This window comes from Manduca sexta, unplaced genomic scaffold (genome assembly GCF_014839805.1).
Source record: "Manduca sexta isolate Smith_Timp_Sample1 unplaced genomic scaffold, JHU_Msex_v1.0 HiC_scaffold_46, whole genome shotgun sequence".
In the NCBI taxonomy this organism is placed as follows: domain Eukaryota; kingdom Metazoa; phylum Arthropoda; class Insecta; order Lepidoptera; family Sphingidae; genus Manduca; species Manduca sexta.
This window is the reverse complement of record NW_023595253.1, coordinates 48935-68925: the sequence shown is the minus strand read 5'-3', so window position 1 is coordinate 68925 and position 19991 is coordinate 48935. Positions and strand designations below refer to the sequence as shown.

Here is a 19991-nt window from a genome sequence, read left to right as displayed (position 1 = left end):
AGATGTTAAGTCTCATTATGTCCAGTAGTTACACTGGCTACCATGTCCTTCAAATCGGAACACAACAGTGTCTACACACTGCTATTTGGTGGCAGAAATAGACATTTCGGTGGTACCTACCCAGGCGGACTCTCACATATGAGAGACCTACCACCAGTAATTTTATGAAAAAGTTTATAGAGTTTAATTTTGTATGAAATGGAGATTCAAAGTATTGTATTTTTGAGATTGTGGTTTTTTGTTAATAATATTATATAATATTTAAATTTAAATTTTTATTTTCCTAGACAATTTATGTTTATGCCGTTATTCAAATGATTGTTCAAAATTATAGATAATATGCGATATCCTTACAATTCGAACGAAGTGAAGATTCGAAAGGTCGATGTTCTGAGTTCGAAAGTGTTTGCTTGTTCTTGTTCTGAGGTGTTTCGATTGCACACATACACATTCTTGACATTACGTGTCATGTGAGAGCTGGCTAATTAAACCAATAAGCGTTTTTGAGTCTATTTCATATTAAAAATACAAATACTAGTCATTTATACGCACAACAATGACAAACAAATTACAAACAAAATAAGGAAATAATAAAATAAAACAAATATATTATGTCTTCTCGTATTAATTAAGCAAAATCATTATACTTACGAATACCCTTCCTTGTCTAATGGATTTATCATTTTGGTTCCCGAATCAATTAATTCTTTACCCTCTGAAATAACGGCTGCAAAGTCTTCGAAACGTCGGAAGAAAATTATAATATAAAGAACCGCGATAAAATCCGAATAGTTTTATTTTAATGTCTAACATTCGGTTAACATAAGAAATCATTATACCATGGGTTTGTTCACCGTTGAACAGACACATGCTATATTAGACCTATCAAAATTTGTTCATGTGTTTTCCTTCTTTGACATCACCAAATCATTGTCTGCCAACAAAGAAGCAACAATTTTAAATTTCTTTAAAATTCTTTTTGCGTTGGATAGCCCTTTGTTCGTGGAGTGCTATAGGCTACATATCATCACGCTATACCCAATAGGAGCGGAGCAGTAATGTCTTATCTCAGGAACTACCGGTTCGAACTGAAAAATTATTTTTGTGTTGGATAGCCATTTGTTCGTGGAGTGCCATAGGCTATATATCATCACGCTATACCCAATAGGAGCGGAGCAGTATTGTCTTATCTCAGGAACTACTGGTTCGAACTGAAAAATTCTTTTTGTGTTGGATAGCCCTTTGTTTGTGGAGTGCTATAGGCTATATATCATCACGCTATACCCAATAGGAGCGGAGCAGTAATGGCTAAACTCAGGAACTACCGGTCCCAACAGAAAAAATATTTTTGCGTTGGATAGCCTTTTGTTCGTGGAGTGCTATAGGCTATATATCATCACGCTATACCCAATAGGAGCGGAGCAGTAATGGCTAATCTCAAGAACTACCGGTACAAACTGAAAAAATCTTATTGTGTTGAATAGTCCTTTGTTTGTGGAGTGCTCAAAGTTATATATCATCACGCTATGACCAATAGGAGCGGAGCAGTAATGTCTAATCTCAGGAACTACCGGTTTCAACTGAAATATTCGTTTTGTGTTGGATAGCCCTTTATTTGTGGAGCGCTATAGGCTATATATCATCACGCTATGACCAATAGGAGCGAAGCAGTAATGGCTAATCTCAGGAACTACCGGTTTGAACTGAAAAAATCTTTTTGTGTTGGATAGCCCTTTGTTCCTGGAGTGCTATAGGCTATATATCATCACGCTATGACCAATAGGAGCGAAGCAGTAATGGCTAATCTCAGGAACTACCGGTTTGAACTGAAAAAATCTTTTTGTGTTGGATAGCCCTTTGTTCCTGGAGTGCTATAGGCTATATATCATCACGCTATGACCAATAGGAGCGGAACGGTAATGAAACATGTTGCAAATCGAGGAAAAATTATTAGGTTTGAGAGCTTCCGTTGCGTGCGCTGCGTAAACGGTTAAAGTTATGCAACAATGATGTATGACGGGATTTTTCCTCTTAAAAAGTTCTAAAAAATATATTATAAAACAAAGTCCCCCGCTGCATCTGTCTGCCTGAACGTGTTAAACTCAAAAACTACCCAACGTATTAAGATGAAATTTGGTATGGAGACAGTTTGAGACCCTGGGAAGAACATAGGCTCCCGGGAAACTACTACTTTTATAACGGAAAACTTTAGCCTGAAAAACTTTATAACGCGGGCGGAGCCGCGGGCAAAAGCTAGTACTATTATATAAAGCTGAAGAGTTTGTTTGTTTGTTTGAACGCGCTAATCTCAGGAACTACCAGTCCAAATTGAAAAATTCTTTTTGCGTTGGATAGCCCTTTGTTCGTGGAGTGCTATAGGCTATATATCATCACGCTATACCCAATAGGAGCGGAGCAGTAATGGCTAATCTCAAGAACTACCGGTCCAAACTGAAAAAATCTTATTGTGTTGAATAGTCCTTTGTTTGTGGAGTGCTCAAAGTTATATATCATCACGCTATACCCAATAGGAGCGGAGCAGTAATGGCTAATCTCAAGAACTACCGGTCCAAACTGAAAAAATCTTATTGTGTTGAATAGTCCTTTGTTTGTGGAGTGCTCAAAGTTATATATCATCACGCTATGACCAATAGGAGCGGAGCAGTAATGTCTAATTTCAGGAACTACCGGTTTCAACTGAAAAATTAGTTTTGTGTTGGATAGCCCTTTATTTGTGGAGCGCTATAGGCTATATATCATCACGCTATGACCAATAGGAGCGGAGCAGTAATGACTAATCTCAGGAACTACCGGTTCGAACTGAAAAAATATTTTTGTGTTGGATAGCTCTTTATTCGTGTAGTGCTATAGGCTATATATCATCACGCTATGACCAACAGGAGCGGAGCAGTAATGGCTAATCTCAGGAACTACCGGTTCAAACAGAAAAAATATTTTTGTGTAGGATAGTTCTTTGTTCGTGGAGTACTATGGGCTATATATCATCACGCTATGACAAATAGGAGCGGAGCAGTAATGGCTAATCTCAGGAACTATCAGATCGAACTGAAAAAAATATTTTTGTGTTGGATAGCACTTTGTTTTTGAAATGCTATAGGGTATATATCTTCAAGCTATGACCAATAGGAGCGAAGCAGTAATGAAACATGTTGCAAAAACGGGGAAAATTTATTAGTTTTGAGAGCTTCCGTTGCGTGCGCTGCGTAAACAGTTAAAGTTATGCAACAATGATGTATGACGGGATTGTTCCTCTTAAAAAGTTCTACAAAAATATATTATAAAACAAAGTTCTCCGCTGCATCCGACTGCCTGAACGTGTTAAACTCAAAAACTACCCAACATATTAAGATGAAATTTGTTATGGAGACAGTTTGAGACCCTGGGAAGAACATAGGTTCCCGGGAAAATATATAGCGTGACTTTTATAACGGAATACTTTAGCCCGAAAAACTTTGTAACGCGGGCGGAGCCGCGGGCAAAAGCTAGTAATATATAATCGTACTAGTTGGGAAAATATTGAGCATTGATTGCATATCTACTACCATTACTACCTATTATAATATCATTTGTTTATTCATATACTTTAAATCACGGTTAAAATAGCAAATTACTAAGATTATTGCATATAAAACAAGACCAAAAGTTTTATTGTAAGCTGGTAATTGCAAAAGGAATGAAATTATACCAGGATATAATTATATCTGTAGGTACATACACACCTTTATTTATAGCTTAGTATGTAGTATAAATAGTACAATTTATTACAATATGACCACAATGATAACACGCGAGTTACTTCATGTCGACACCTCTGTCATTACTGACGTAATTCTTGATTTAAGTATAAGGTATTATAAATTATGGTTATAAATTCTTTATTAATTGTTATTCATTTAATGAAGAATTTATATATATATATATATATATATATATATATATATATATATGCCTACCTGTTACTACTGATAAATAAGATTAATTTTACATTAATGTTTTAAACAAAACTGCATAAAATAACACACACACACACACGCATAACATCACGCATTAATCCCCGAAGGGGTATGCAGAGGCGCCCACTTTTATTTTGCGGGCGAGCCTATCGCCATATCGGGCACAAACTCCAGACTCGGGACTGATACTAAACAGAAAAACTTAAATATTACTGTGTCCGATCCTGGATTCGAACTAGTGATGTGCCAACTCAGGATAAACACAACTCGAGCTAACTAGAGTTCAACTCGAGTTAAGTAACTCGAGTTAATTGGGTAAAATGAAACTGAGTAATGATTTGTTTTGGGTTATTTTTACAAATGTAATGACTCACCAGGTGAATTTAAATAAAAAAGGAATTTATTTATTCATCATGTATTTATGTTTTATGTATTTAAGATTAAATCTTCGTAACATAAATAAAGTAAGTATTTAAACTCGAGTTAAAGATAATTCAACTCGAGTTGACTCGATCTAAACCAACTCGAGTTAATTCGAGTTGACAAATTCTCTAGTTCGAACCCAGGACCTCAGAGCGATATTGTATTACGCATGCAGTACAACGACGCCGCCGAGGCATAAAATAAAACAGTATTGTTTGCACACGTGACTCGGATAAACAGATTTCAATATTCATTCATTTATTTTTGTTAGGCGGAATTCTAGTCCATAGATTAATGAATAAATATTCAGATATAAGCAAATTTGGGCAACGGCTGTATATTCAATTCTAGAATGCTAAATTGGGGCCTGATATGCAAACAACAGGTTTTTAATACGATTCGTCCATGAAAAATGAATATATATACTTTTTTGAATTGGTTTCAAAAGTTGTACATAACGAATACTTATTGTAATTTTAGTTTATTTTATTTGGGAAAAATAACGTTTTTACTTTGTTGTTTATTTATTAGTCTTAGTTACGCATTTAATTTAAAGTCATACCAAAATCACTAATTTGGACACATTTTTTTTATTGTTTTGAAAGACGAGACGAACTTGCCGTTCGCCTGATGATAAAAGAGACGACCACCAATAACAATAGAAACACCATCCAACCCCTTTCCTTATAAAGAATTGTTTGGTATTCCATTGCGATCAACATCCTGAGACACGAGATGTTAAGTTTTATTATGGCCTGTAGCTGCATTGGCTACAATGTCCTTTAAACCGGAACACAACATTGACTGCACACTGCTGCTTGGCGGTAGAAATAGACATTGCGGTTGCACCTACCCAGACGGACTCTCTCACATGAGAGACCTACCACCAGTAAATCTATGGTTTTAGCTTTGTATTCACTTCTAGTCCATGACCGCAGAGAAAAATTGACGTGCAAATGTAAATTACTTCTTCGTGGTTTATCTAGCTTAATATTAACATAATTAGTGTAATAATCCTCATTCTTACCTTGAATTTTAATTTGCAATTTTTTACTTTGTTGTACACTAAAACATTGTTTCATTTATCGTTCCAAGGGGGCGTCCATAAATTACGTGAGGTGTTTTTTTTTAATTTTCTGTCCCTCCCTCCGCCCCTGGTGAGATGTGGTGAGAATTTATTCAACCCCCTCCCCGACACCCCGATCTCACGTGAGATTTTTCAAAATGTGGGTTTCTTATGTAAACGCGTTGGATTGTTATTGTAAAAAGAAAAAAAAAATGCTTTGTGCTTTTATTTGCGACTAGTTCAGACTATATCAATATTGCTGAGATTTATACGTGTAATAAAAAATTAACAATAGAATACTTATATCGTTACTACTGCGATTAAAAAAAGAATATCTACCTACTCTAATTCAGTCCATGGAGAATCATGCGCGGTCTCAAGAGAGACTATTGGAACTAACATGTCCATATGATTTTCAGTAAAATCATCTGCTCCTTCAAGTTTGTTCTGATTTAGTCACTCTAAGGCGTTGGCGCTTGCGCACGGTAACTCATTAGCTCGTCTTGTGACAATTCGTGGGGGTGACACTTTGTGGAACATAGGCGCGTGCTTAGCTGGTGCAATGTGGGCTGCTCGCCTGTGCTCTGCAGCTCTTGTGATATGCAAAGTAAATACCGCATGTGCTTCAGCATCTTTTCTTTAAATCATCACATATCGTAAATTCAGAATAATTGAGCTATTTGGTATAAAACAAGTATGGTGGTTTGACAGTCAGTAGATGTATAACGTCGGAGTATGAATGAAATTATTTTCTTTCGAACGGATTAGTGAATGATCTTAATCATATTACGATTACGCTTAAGGCGATACCTCAAGGTCCATTTTCATACATTTTGTTTCGGCTTTAATCTGGGTAACTAAACAAGTATTGGCAAGTAAAGAATTTAAATTCACGTCTAGTTAGTGATTAGTTCTCGCAGTTGAAAGAAAAACGTAAAAATAATTAATAATCATGGATATTTCGGCCTTTAAAATTTAATATGACGAAATTTGTTTAGTTGCCAATACTTGTTTAGTTACCCAGATTAAAGGCGAAACAAAATGTATGAAAATGGACCTTGAGGTATCGCCTTAAGATTAAATCTTAAGCATATACAATAAATGGACCAAAATAGTCCATTTAATCGATATTGTACATGCTTAAGATTTAATCTCCAACGTAAGATTAGATTTGACTCAACCACCACCCCCCCTTAGACATCTCACGTAATTTATGGACGCCCCCTAAGGTTGACATAAGAATTTTATTTTCGGGTAGAAAACTGTGGCGAAAACGGAATTACTTTTATATTATGTTTCTCATTTTAAATAAGTTGAAGCTCAAGTTAATTTACTTTATTATACCAAAAATATAAACAAATGCTATCAAATGACTACATTACTTTTTAATCGACTTCATAAAAGGAGGAGTTTCTCAATTCGACTGTATTTTTTTTCTCTTTGTAAAAAAGATCTCGAGTACTTTGTAGTTAGTTTCTATGGTTGTTCCAGTTATATGTCATCGCTGATGGCTACTGCATTTATCAAGGCGACACCGCTGCCATGGTACCCTACCTACAAAGCGTCGGCTTGCCTTGTCCAAGACATCACAATCCAGCTGACTTCAGTAAGTATATAAGCACCAATTGCATCAGCTCCTATAAATCAACATGAAAATACAGTTTTGTTCAGAATTATTTGTTTTCGGAATGGTATTCCGTTCCTTCCCACCTAGCCGAACGTATTAAAGCTTAAAGGAGCATTTATGCATTATTTGTACCCTTGTCCTTTTCAGATAACATTGCAAACTTACCTATGCACGTTATCATATCTTTAAAAGTGTTCAAATGCAATAACTTTAATTATTGAACGTCGAACATTCCACTTTTTAGTTATAGAAATCACCGAGAACCTAGAAAACATAAAACTACTATCACAAGAAATCCAACACGGAAAATTATACAAGTCAGCCAAATTAGAGCATTCGAGTGCAGAACCTGTTAATCATATGGAATTGAAACTGTGCTATCAAACTGATGGTGACACACAAGAGACAGAGATAATGCTGACAAATGAAAACTGCACGTACAAAGTCCAGCAGTATAACAACCCAAGTACCTCCGTTAGTTCGCTGTCAAGTCATCTGTCCCGCATGGACTCATCAATGACCTGGATGAAGGTGCAGAAGTCGTCGGATTCCTTAGCATACGCGACGACCAACTGTCAACAGTTTTTAGTTTTATTGAAGAGAATGTTACTACAAATATCGAGGAATCGACAAGGTTAGTTATTAATTAAAGTAAAATATAAGAATCCGGAAGGAAGTCTTGTAATCGCGGCCCCGTCCGCTTTGATTAGGATATCCCTCTTAATGATAATTAATTGAAATTCTAGAGCGATGTGCCGCCTAACAACAAATAACAAGTTCAGAGTTTAATGGACGGTAAATAAAATTAAGATTCGAAAATTGCCCGAGGCTGTTCTGTAGCGTTCATACCGGATATCGCAAACTCTATCATTACATAGGAAATAAGTACGGTTACACTCCTATTCATCGAGGATAAAGATGCGAGCTTACAAATCATAAAACTCAGTGTTGCTTGTGGGCTGTGGCTATATCCTCATGTAAAGCCTTTCCTAATAAAAAACTAGCACTATGTAGTTTCCTGGGTCGAAAACGGTACATAATGCCGTGGTCTTCCTGTTAGCCGACTTTGATACAAAACGCTTACCAGTCATTGTTTACACTATTTCGAAACAAAATTTCACAGAAATGTATTAAATGTAATCTTTAAAGGCCCACGTATTTAAAAAAAAAAAAAAACATAAAATCGTTTCATAAGAAAATAGAAACAATCAAATGCCTTTGATTAAATTCAAACGTATCTCTTCATACTATAAAGTTTTATAGTAAAAGCACTAATAAAAATTGAAGTATGTTATTCTAGGCCTTCTTAGGAACCGGGCTTTCTTCGGTGACACTACCTTATTATTTATTAATAAGATGTTTAATGTATTTTTGTTGTTGTCAGGTCTTTGGATACAATTAGCCCATCATATACTATGTGGGTTGCTTATCGGAATATGTTTCTTCAACATGGCCAATGATGGAGCTCAAATGTTCAACCATTTAAAGTTGTGCGTCGGTCTAGTAATATTCTTCGCTTATACTCAAATTATGATCCCCGTGTTAGTCTGTAAGTATATTTAAATTAAACACTATTTTAGTTATTGTAGTTGCTGTCAGTCTAGGAAATTCAATAGTATCTGCTACGCAAATATAATGTAAATAAAATCAATAATTATCATGTAGTATGGAGTCCTTGAATGAGCTTAGAAGCCGTATCTGCTTCGTACTATTTATATTCTATTAGTCGTGTGCTTGAGTGGATTTGACAGTTTAGGTTATGAATGGAAAAATCTCCTGCACATCTATAAAACACTTTCTAAAAGGATTCTATAAAATATTCTGGTTTTATAACAACTGGTTTAAAACATTGTAATGTTTTTTGTAGACCCATGACGTCTAAATTCATTACGTTTTTATTTGTATTTAACGAATAGTCTTTTGGCCTTATTTTTGTAGATTATATTATATAATTTTTTAATTATGGTCTAGTAATATATTTTATAATGATAATGCTATTAATACAGCTTTTGCATTGAGTTAACAATCAATTAGACAAGTACTAAAGTTTAAACATCTCTTATTTCTAGAAAATATAAAAAATCTAATAATAATCTTATCACAGAAGATCAACGTGTACTCAATTACATATTGCCATTAATTTCCAGATCCTCAAGAAGTGAAATTAGTTAAGAAGGAGCATTTTAACTGCTGGTATGGTTTAACGGCCTACTACGCAGCATTGACCATATCAAAATTACCAGTGCAAGTCACTCTCAACATACTATTCTCCACGATAGTATATTTCATGACCGGCATCCCCTTTAATGTATCAAGATTCGTGGTGTTCTGCTTTGTTGGGATCATCGTGTCCCTCGCTTCTGAAGGCATGGGACTCGCAATTGGTTCCATGTTTAATGTCACGGTAAGTAATCATTTTTCTTTTTAAAGTGTAAGGAATGTTCTAGAAATTATTGTAACGCCGCTCAGCTACTATGATTTTTGTTTTACTGTTAAACCATTAGTAGAAAATTTAGGAGTTAAAACATTGTAACTTATTGTAAAGTTGAGCATATACGTAAGTGACTAGGTATCTGAAAAGAAAGAAGTTATAAATCGAGAAGTTGATGAAATTCGGTCCGCTGCTACAAATGTTACCCCTTATTGTTAGTTAGCTCAGTTGAATTTTGCTTTAGTATTGAGATTTAAATGAAATTCGTCACACAGGTAGACCATGTTTTGGATTAACACATAAGCCACTTTTTATCCCGTTAATTTGCTCCCATAGGAAATATTGGAATTTCTGAATCTGGTTTTTATAGAGATGGCGCTGCCGTCGTACATTGTTTTAAGGACTTTTGTAACGGGAAAGACTTTCACGCAGGTGAAGACGCGAGAGTTTTTATCGCGATTTAGTCTTAGTATAAGTACTATAAACAAGACTTAAAAAACGATGCAATTTCTCAATGTTTTCGTAATTATTTATAATTTAGAGAAGATCTAAGTATCGTGTTTCCAGCCATGGAATAATCAAAAATGATTATTAAACCATGTCATAAATTTTTCAGATCGAAATAATAACTGTTTTGTTAAAATAGAATCGAAAAAGGTTGGTTGTAATATTCTAGCCTAATGTTTCAATTATTCGGATTAAATGGCTGATATGAAAATATTTATAGTACAAAATTATGAAAAAAAAAAATTGTTTACATTTATTTTCGATATTACAATTTACATAATCTGCAAGCCATTCTAGATTTTGCACCTAATGTTAGCCTTTTAAAATAACTCGTCGCGTGTGACTCCGGTCAATTAGTCAAATAAGGTATTCATGCCTTACAAAAATGTTTTTATAAGGCATGAATACCTTGAAGATGTCTTCATCAACATTGTAATTTAATTACATAATTCTTACGGAAATACCAAACTAGACAGTAGATTATAGTTCGGACTATAAATCATAACATGCGTAGCAAAAACGGGTTGAACAAAACTCAAAACTCGCGATATTTTTTTCTTAACTATAATTAGCTGTTAAGCGTGCGAAAAACCGATCTCAGTTTTGAACGTTTCTAGAATCTTCTATAATGTTTTACGGTTAGATGTACAAACGAGTTTAAAAATCGTAAAATATTTAGCAGGTGAACGCATTTTACAAGAAACAATATTTTTTAATATTGCAACAATATTTGGGAAATAGGTACTTATTGTAAATAAACAGATATATAATAACTAGCTTTTGCCCGCGGCTCCGCCCGCGTTATAAAGTTTTTCAGGCTAAAGTTTTCCGTTATAAATGTAGTAGTTTCCCGGGAGCCTATGTTCTTCCCAGGGTCTCAAACTGTCTCCATACCAAATTTCATCTTAATACGTTGTGTAATTTTGAGTTTCACACGTTCAGACAGACAGATGCAGCGGGGGACTTTGTTTTATAATATATTTTTTAGAACTTTTAAAGTGGAACAATCCCGTCATACATCATTGTTGCATAACTTTAACCGTTTACGCAGCGCAGGCAACGGAAGCTCTCAAAACTTATAAGGTTCCCCGTTTTTGCAACATGTTTCATTACTGCTCCGCTCCTATTGGTCATAACGTGATGATATATAGCCTATAGCACTCCAGGAACAAAGGGCTATTCAACCCAAAAATATTTTTTCAGTTCGAATCGGTAGTTCCTGAGATTAGTCATTACTGCTCCGCTCCTATTGGGCATAGCGTAATGATATATAGCCTATAGCACTCCACGAACAAAGGGCTATCCAACGCAAAAAGATTTTTTCAGTTTGGACCGGTAGTTCCTGAGATTAGCCATTACTGCTCCGCTCCTATTGGGTATAGCGTGATGATATATAGCCTGTAGCACTCCACAAACAAAGAGCTATCCAAGGCAAAAATATTTTTTCAGTTTGGACCGGTAGTTCCTGAGATTAACCATTACTGCTCCGCTCCTATTGGGTATAGCGTGATGATATATAGCCTATAGCACTCCACGAACAAAGGGCTATCCAACGCAAAAATAATTTTTCAGTTTGGACCGGTATTTCCTGAGATTAGCCATTACTGCTCCGCTCCTATTGGGTATAGCGTGAAGATATATAGCCTATAGCACTCCACGAACAAAGGGCTATCCAACGCAAAAAGAATTTTTCGGTTTGGACCGGCAGTTCCTGAGATTAGCGCGTTCAAACAAACAAACAAACAAACTCTTCAGCTTTATATAATAGTATATAGATAATTATTTTTTTCAAATAATAAGTTGAAAATTTCTTAAAAATAAGTCCCACTTGGTTTTGCATTAATAAACAATAAATGACACTACGACCATTTGAAAAAAGACATGAAAATCAAAGTTCATCAATAATTACGTTGGAGGATTTTCAAGGCTATTAAATATAAAGAGCATTAATTGCATACAAAAAAACTTAACCAATAACTCATTCGATGTATCATCAAGTTGCTTTTTATCACATTACCTTCAATACACAATAATCAATGAATTGCCATATTTCGGCACGTGTAAGCAGAATGATCTATGATGTAATAACATAATATTTTCAATCCGAATTTAACCAAAGAATATTACACGCACGCATAGCATCTACGTAGCGCTTTTATTAAAAATCTGCATTATTTTTTGCTCCATGCGATTACCTGTTTTTTTAAATGGTCTGTAGATCTATATAATTGAAGTTTTTTCAGATTTTTTTATCTTATATATATCTGGTGTTGCTATGCTCATTGCTAACAGGGTTAGAACTGACAGGTCAAATAATTTATTTGGTAAATAATTAATACAAAGTTCAATGCTACTTATTAATTTTAATGTTTTTAATGGTCGCGCTCAACGGGGTACAGGTCTTAATCACCACCCGCTATTTTAATAAACAATCCTAATTGCTTTTTAGAATCTATTTTAAATGTTGATCAGAACTTTTTTTTAACATGCTTACAAATGAGTTATTTTGATTGATTCATTCTCGGAATCGGATTAAAGATTGAATTTAGAATCGTTTATTGAACGCGGCTGTAAATTGCAAGATATTATAAAATAAAACTCATTTAATAAGTAATTAATGTGTCTTTAGCGATAGCTAAATAACTATAAGTAATATTCGGTAGGTATGCACTTTACCCTATGTTTAACTTATGTGTACTTTATACATATAACTTATAATTTTTTTTTGTGTTTCAGAACGGTTGCGCCATCGGACCAGCGGCGATCGCTCCGTTCCTCGGTCTCGGGGTATACGGTTTCGACTTCGCGCACGAAATCTCTTTCCTCATGAACATGGTGATGAAGACATCGTTTATCAGATGCGGGATCGTCGCCATGGTGTTAACTATGTTCGGATTTAACAGACAACCTTTAGAATGCCGCGAAATGTATTGCCATTTCTCGAAACCCGACGTTCTCCTAAAATATTTAGACGTCGATACCAGTTCGGTTTGGATAGAAATTGTATCGATATTAGGCCTTTTGTTTGTGTTTAGATCTTTATGTTATATTGGCCTTCGATGGCGGTTTGCTACGTGATTTTGCTGCTATTATGGTATTGGATCTATTAGACGTTAAGGCGCTTTCTCCAACAAAACGGCGCGCTATCCATACTTTTATAATCTATGCATTTAAAAATTATAATACAAAAAAAAAATGAACCATAATTCTCCAATATGTTATCTTTGGTTGTTTAATTTTTTTTTTATAATTCGGATATTTTTTCATTAATTTAATAAGCATAATAATGAAAAAAAGTTGGTTTTGTTCATCTTCCCCTAAAGTACACATAACCTTAATCTGTAATCAACAATATTAGATAGAACAATTAATAAGAAATATTTTGATAGTTTAATATTTTCAAAAAGACCTACACTTGTTATTTAAATTATGCGTGATTTTTTGCATAGTCCTACCGCAATTCGTGCGCCGTATAAATGTTTGGAACGAATGCGCAAGGCTGTTTGCTCAGGGGAGGAGCCTTAAGTTTATCTTGTAAGTCCCAGATTCTTGCCTCCACTACATATAGTACTGTAGAGCAATAAATTGGGACGTAATTTCCAAAAAAATGCTATCATTTTACTGTGTAAGATGAAAGCATTGTGATAACATAATTGAGTTAGTACAAATGACAGAAGGCATGTGATATTGATATGTAAGTTTTAAAATATACCGTTAAATGTCATTTTCAAAAACGATCCCAATCGCTTTTACGATCTATCTTAAAATGGACCAATCAGAAAAGTCATTTTTGACATGCTTACAAATGAATTATTTCGATTGGTTCATTCTCGAAATCGGATTGAAGACTAAGATTGGGATCGTTTATTTGAAACGGCTGTAAGTGATACAGGTATGGTAGATGTAAAGAAAGGCTGATATTTTTATAAAAGATAAGTATAAAATGTATGGATGTTTATGATTTACGCGTTTCGCTCATTTAGTTCGAAATACAGTGAAAATAATTATTTATATATATACTAATGCAAATGTACTGTACTATAGTATACTTGTGCAAAGTGTTATTCCCTTGAAATCCAGTATGCGTTTGTAATTAAGTATTTCCTACAAATATCTTAGTTATATTAACTTACAAGTAATTTCAGTAATTAAAAGTTGATAATTATTTATGATGTACGATGTAAAAGGGAACTTGACTTATTTTATTAGGGTATCTTACCTCTAACCTCCGATACAAAATCAAGTAATAAAATATCGAAGTTCTCTGAAACATAACCATGCCTTTAAAATATTGTAGAGAAGTTAAATGTAAAATAGCAATATAATATCTGAATAGTGACGTCATCCACAATTACGCTGCGCGAGTTAGAACGAGATATCAAGATAACCCAATTGAGCGTCAATTCTTGTTAATAGGCATATTTTATATAGGTATACAAATTACTTTTAACCACTTTTGATGGTATTTTAACAAGATAATTTTTTGAATGATGTGCTGTTACGTGCAAAATGTTTGGAACAATACGAAACGGCCCTATTTTAACGAACATAGAATCTCGAACTTTTATTATCAGATATTTATGATTGCATTACAAACTTTTTTATTGCCTTGTACGTTTTTATTATTTGAATCTGTGCTTGATATGGCTGTGGCTGTGCTGATCCTTCTTTAGCATTAAGATAGTTCTGTATTTCTTGTTTATGTATTGTTATTATCGTTATGTCAACAGCGATGTTGAATTCCATGATTTAATAGTACCTACATAAGTCTTAGAATTTGGCTTTGATATTTAATACATTTTGCAGCACTTATAACTGTGTTAAGTCTCAAAAAGATTTCTTTTGACGCCAATACAATCCAGTTTGATAATATTTTTGTAGAATCTAATCTCGAAAATATTTGTATTTAATCTCAAATAAATTTGTATATTCTTACAATAGCCAAAGATACTGCTATTTATATGTGTTGAATTGCTATTCTTATAGTTATATCATGGACACTAAACTGATCATGGGCGAAGTTCTAAATGGGAATTTAATAACGCTTCACCACCGGCCCATGATAATAAAAAATTCCAATAGTTATCTAAAGAATGATCCTTAAATAAACCAATCACAATAAGTAATACGAAGAAACTTTAATCTGATTGGTCCATTCTACGGTTCGTTCCGTGATAGATATTAAGTATTATTAATGATTCCTTATGTTTACGCCAATATCAGACATGGTAATTAAACTATTTTTCAAATATTTTGGGGTTTTTTTATCACCCTCTACCACCCCTTAATTTGGTATGTCGAAAAAGGGAGGCCGGAAGGGTGTATATATGTTATATAAAGCCTAGCATTTCCAAGTCAGATTAGTCTCCATGAAATAACAAATATTACATAGTGTTAACAATTTACTCAATGTAATTGATAGGTTCTGGTTATTGGGTTCGTATTAAGGCAATACCTCTGTACAATTAGTAATTTATCATGAAATATAAGATTTTTAAATATTCTGTTGTTTTTTTGTTTGCAGAAAATTTTGAATTATTTCTGATCGTTAAAATTATATTGTAATATCTATATGAATAAATAGAGCATAAGAGTGTGTTTGTTTAAACGCGCTAATCTAAGGAATTTCTTAACCGATTTTGATTTTTTTTACTAATAGGAAGCTACGTTACTCTTGACTGCGAAATGCTACTTTTTATTCTGGGAAAATATTAATTTTTGTATTGACCTCTTTTTTAAACTTTTAAGTGCCTTTTCAATGCCTAAATTGTCAAAAAGATTTGTATGTATTTAATTACATTATATCTATGTTAAAACTTTAAACTATTATAAAAAAAGCTACTTTTAGCAAATATAGTTTTATTTATGTGTTATATACATGGTTATATACGCTTGATATAGTGCTCTATTTTCGACCGAAACCTTTGTCGCGGCGTTTCTTTACATGTTTTTAGTTTTAGTTTTTCTTTTTCAGCTTTTTCTTCTTTGATAGCCTTTTTCCTGGCTTTCTTGCTGTCTGGGGATTCGTCACGTGGTCGAGCACAGTGTTTGAATTTGGAACCTTAAAAGGAATAAGTAATGTGTTAATTCTTCTGACTTTGAAATTGATTTACATTTTGCCGTGAATTTTGAAAAATGATTTATCCTAAGTTTACTTTAATCTTACGCCAGTATTCGATAGTTTACAAAAATATTTCTAAATTTGAGCTGGATTTAATTTTTATTGACTATTGATATTGGCAAAATCACAAATGAGTCAATGGTATCATTCTCAAGAGAAGTGGAAGAGACACTATGTTTATTTTTTTTCTTATAGGGTATTTGTCAGGGCCAAAGAATATTATTTTAGTATTATTTAATACGATAATTTACCAAAATGATGTACAGGTCCCAAGTTAATTTAGTTTTATCTTGAATTTATTCATAAACATTTCCTTATTTATATTTTGTTAAATTTCTAAATATTTAACTGAGATTGGACCCCAGGATTTGTTATATAGGTACAACCAGTTACAAAAACTAAGGCGATTACTTACAACATATCTACTTGAAAGTGTATTGAGCTGATAAATAAAAATGATTTTATACCTTCTTGTTCATCATCATCATCAGAACCATCTTCAGAGCCACTTGATATCTCATCTTCTTGGAGTATTTCAGGTTTGTCAACAGTGCCTGATAGATCCTCTTTGAAGCCAGCTATCTTTTTGTATGCCAAGTCGTCTGTATCACCCTCTTTTGCCTTCTTTATGTCTCGTTCATAGTTAATTACCTAGAAAGTTATGAAGAAACAAATTTAAATAATAGTACTAGAGGCAATAACAATAATGATTAGTGTTTATAATATTTATCTGAAGTATACAGGATCATTTTGATATTACGTGAAGGATTGAAACCACTTTGTCTTTACCTCTGCTAATATTGTGCCAAAAATCATACATAAACATTTTCACTAAATATGTCTGTTATGCTTTTCTGATAATTTTCTAGTTTAATGAAAATATAGCATGTGTTTGAGTGTATTTGACTGAAGGTACATTATGATGTTAATGCTGCAGCGAATTATATTAGAGTAGTAGTAGTCGTTTTAAGCCGTAAAAAATAAAATTACTTTTTAATATTTATTTTGTTGGAAACTTACAGTTTTTAAAGTGATTGTAAAGTATAATTTTCAAGAAATAAATTTGTGGCTTCATTTAGAAACACAATGTTGAAATGATTCTGTATAGCTTTAGACTTATTGTAGTAAGTTCTCAGTTAGCTATTTTTGTATGGTTACATTAGGTTTGTTTTAAAACTTTAGAATATTTAGGGAAAAGGACAAGCTTATATTAATGCAGTTTGATCTATACTATGAATGAATGTATGGATGGGGCTGCTACAATAGTAAGTTTTTAAGCTAGGCTTATTATAACCTAAACACTAAAGTATATTTAATAATAATTAGTAATAAATAGACTTCCCACATGAATGGTTATTTAATAATAACACTTTTCAATTATGACATTTAAATTAAAACAGTTTAGATTGTGGAGGTGAATATTATTATACATATTTTTCCAAACTGGAGTTGTGGTAGATAGTTCTTTTAAAATATTTAAATGGAAATTTATTTTCAATAGCAGTGTTTCAAACACAATTTATATGCTTGATTTAAACTTGATTAAAAGTGCTTATGCATGATAAGATACTACATAAGAATAAAAAAAGGAATCACCTCTGTTAGTCTCTTAGGAATGTAAATATTCTTGAAAGCTTCTTCTTCAACCTGTTCTTGCGCCGTCATTTCTTCGAAATTCCTAGCTGCTGCTTTCTCCGATAATTTCTCAAGGCACTCTTCCAAATTGTTCTCATTAATACTCGCATCAGTGATAAAATCAAACAATTCCTTAACAGTCAGTGTAGCCACACCACGTTTTCTGAAGAAATCTGATATATTCGTACAATCTTTTCTTAAAACTCAAATGCATGTGGATGGTCATGTTCAACAGATTGTGAGACGTCAATGACAACAACATTCCCCTTGTGATACAACATGTTATATTCAGACAAATCAGCGTGAACAAGTTTACAAATGTTGTACATCTTCCACATCATAGTAATACAGTCTCGGTATAAAGATCTGGCAGTGGATTGAGAAATATCAACATCTTTTAATTTCGGAGAAGGCCAGCCTCCCTCACCCATAAAAGTCATTACTAACACATGACTCCTTAAAATAATTGGTTCGGTACATTTAATTTTGCATTGTACATTCGCACCAAATTCCTCATTTCCTTCTCAGCCCATGTACGAACCATTTTACGAGGATTAGATCTACAATACCCATTCCTGAATCTGTATTCACCTGAAACGTATTTATCTCTGTCTTTAAACACTAAGATTGATGTTTTAAATATCTTTACAGCGAAATCTCTTCCATCTTTAGACGTTGCGTGGTAAACATTGGCTTCTTTTCCAGTAGATATGCAACCATTTATTTCATTTATAATGCCTCTATTCAATAGTTTGAATAAAATCATTTTCGTCCGAGGGTCCATAACCTGCTCAGCTGTGGCTCGATCATGTTTATCCTTTATTCTAATTCTTTCATTTATAACTTTTCTGTCATTTTGATCTAGAAACTTCTCAGTGTTATTTGACATAGGCTCATATTTATCAACATTTATTTTATGCACATACTTCTTGAATAACTTTTCTGTTGGTTGGTATGTGGTCACCTTGTTGGATGGAGCTTATGAGTTGATATTCTGTTTTTTCTGTGCACCTTGCGATGGATCATCTGAGTCGTGAAAGTACTCATCAGAATCAAAATCATCATCATCGTCAGTACTCAAGTTTTTTATTTGGGGCACATCTGAAAACTGATATTGATGTGTGTTAATTTTATAATCAAACATATTTTGATACCATGTTGGGGTATAAATAACTACTTAGTAAATCCAATTAATATAATAGATTTAAGTTTTGTTAAGCACTGATTTAAGGTGAAAGTAAATTAAACAATGTGAAAGAGATCTAAATTTTAAACATCCCGAGGTAGGTAATTAAAATTATGAGAGCTATTATAGGCTGTAATCAACTTGACTGGCAATACATGTATGGCCTAAATTATAATTATTAAACAAATAAGGTTTGGTAAGCAAAAAAATACTTACTCTCACTGACTTAACCTTAGTTGACAAATCTTCTTCATAATCACTGAACTGTCCGTCCGACATTTTTATATATTATTTATGCTCAAATATTACAACTCTTCCGTATATTAAAAATATTTCTAAATTAACTATCTAAATCTATTTTGCACTAAAATATCCATGTGGATTGTGATTGTGAAGTTTATTGTCAAATGTAATTTGTCACTTGGTAGTGTTTTTTTATGTTACGATTCTGAAAATTGGTCTATTGAGCTCAAGTAAATAGTGTTGCCAGAGAAATGGTGGTTCAAGTCTGAAAATTCGGCATCAAGTAGCCCGTAGCCTAAAACACTCTGTCTCGTCTGAAGCTTTCCATGGCTGGCAATGGTGGCGGCCAAGTATTATATTACGTATCTACTGTCTATTCAATATTATGACGTAGGTTTACACGTAGAATCATATTTTAGTATTACGAGCGCAGTGGACTGCCATGCAATACTTTGTAATTTAAATTTCTGGATGGTATTGGTTGGTGCCTGCTATTTATGGATGGTTGCGTCGCTTACCATCGGACGTGCGCCATTTTCGTCTTGTTAATAGATAATTTAATTAATTTCCATAAAAAACGTTTCATTACAGCGTGATCCTTGGATATCTCAATTCATACACCAGAGGGGTTAATGCTATAATAGGAAATGCTTAGATATTGCAAATTATGCAGAAAATTGTTGCGTGCTCATAAAACAGACCTTGAAAAACATAATATAAAATTGATAATACACGCCTTGAAAGATAAGATTTCAAAATAAAAAATCAATCAAAAGTT

At 33.5% G+C, this 19991-nt stretch overlaps 1 protein-coding gene and 1 pseudogene across 3 annotated transcripts in view; one reads left to right on the top strand and one right to left on the bottom strand.

Annotated features, from left to right (window-relative positions):
- The window catches only part of LOC115451094 (ATP-binding cassette sub-family G member 1), an 86915-nt gene extending 71386 nt beyond the window's left edge, over positions 1-15529 (top strand). For all 3 annotated transcript variants that reach the window (XM_037446970.1, XM_037446969.1, XM_037446972.1), the window contains exons 6-10: positions 6955-7069; positions 7335-7724; positions 8475-8639; positions 9238-9494; positions 12765-15529. In XM_037446970.1, the coding sequence (XP_037302867.1) occupies positions 6955-7069; positions 7335-7724; positions 8475-8639; positions 9238-9494; positions 12765-13106 (1269 nt within the window). In that variant the 3' untranslated portion in view covers positions 13107-15529. The remainder of the gene's footprint in view (positions 1-6954; positions 7070-7334; positions 7725-8474; positions 8640-9237; positions 9495-12764) is intronic.
- Positions 15530-15933: 404 nt separating this feature from the next.
- Positions 15934-19407, bottom strand: LOC119193383 (annotated as a pseudogene).
- Positions 19408-19991: the final 584 nt, after the last annotated feature.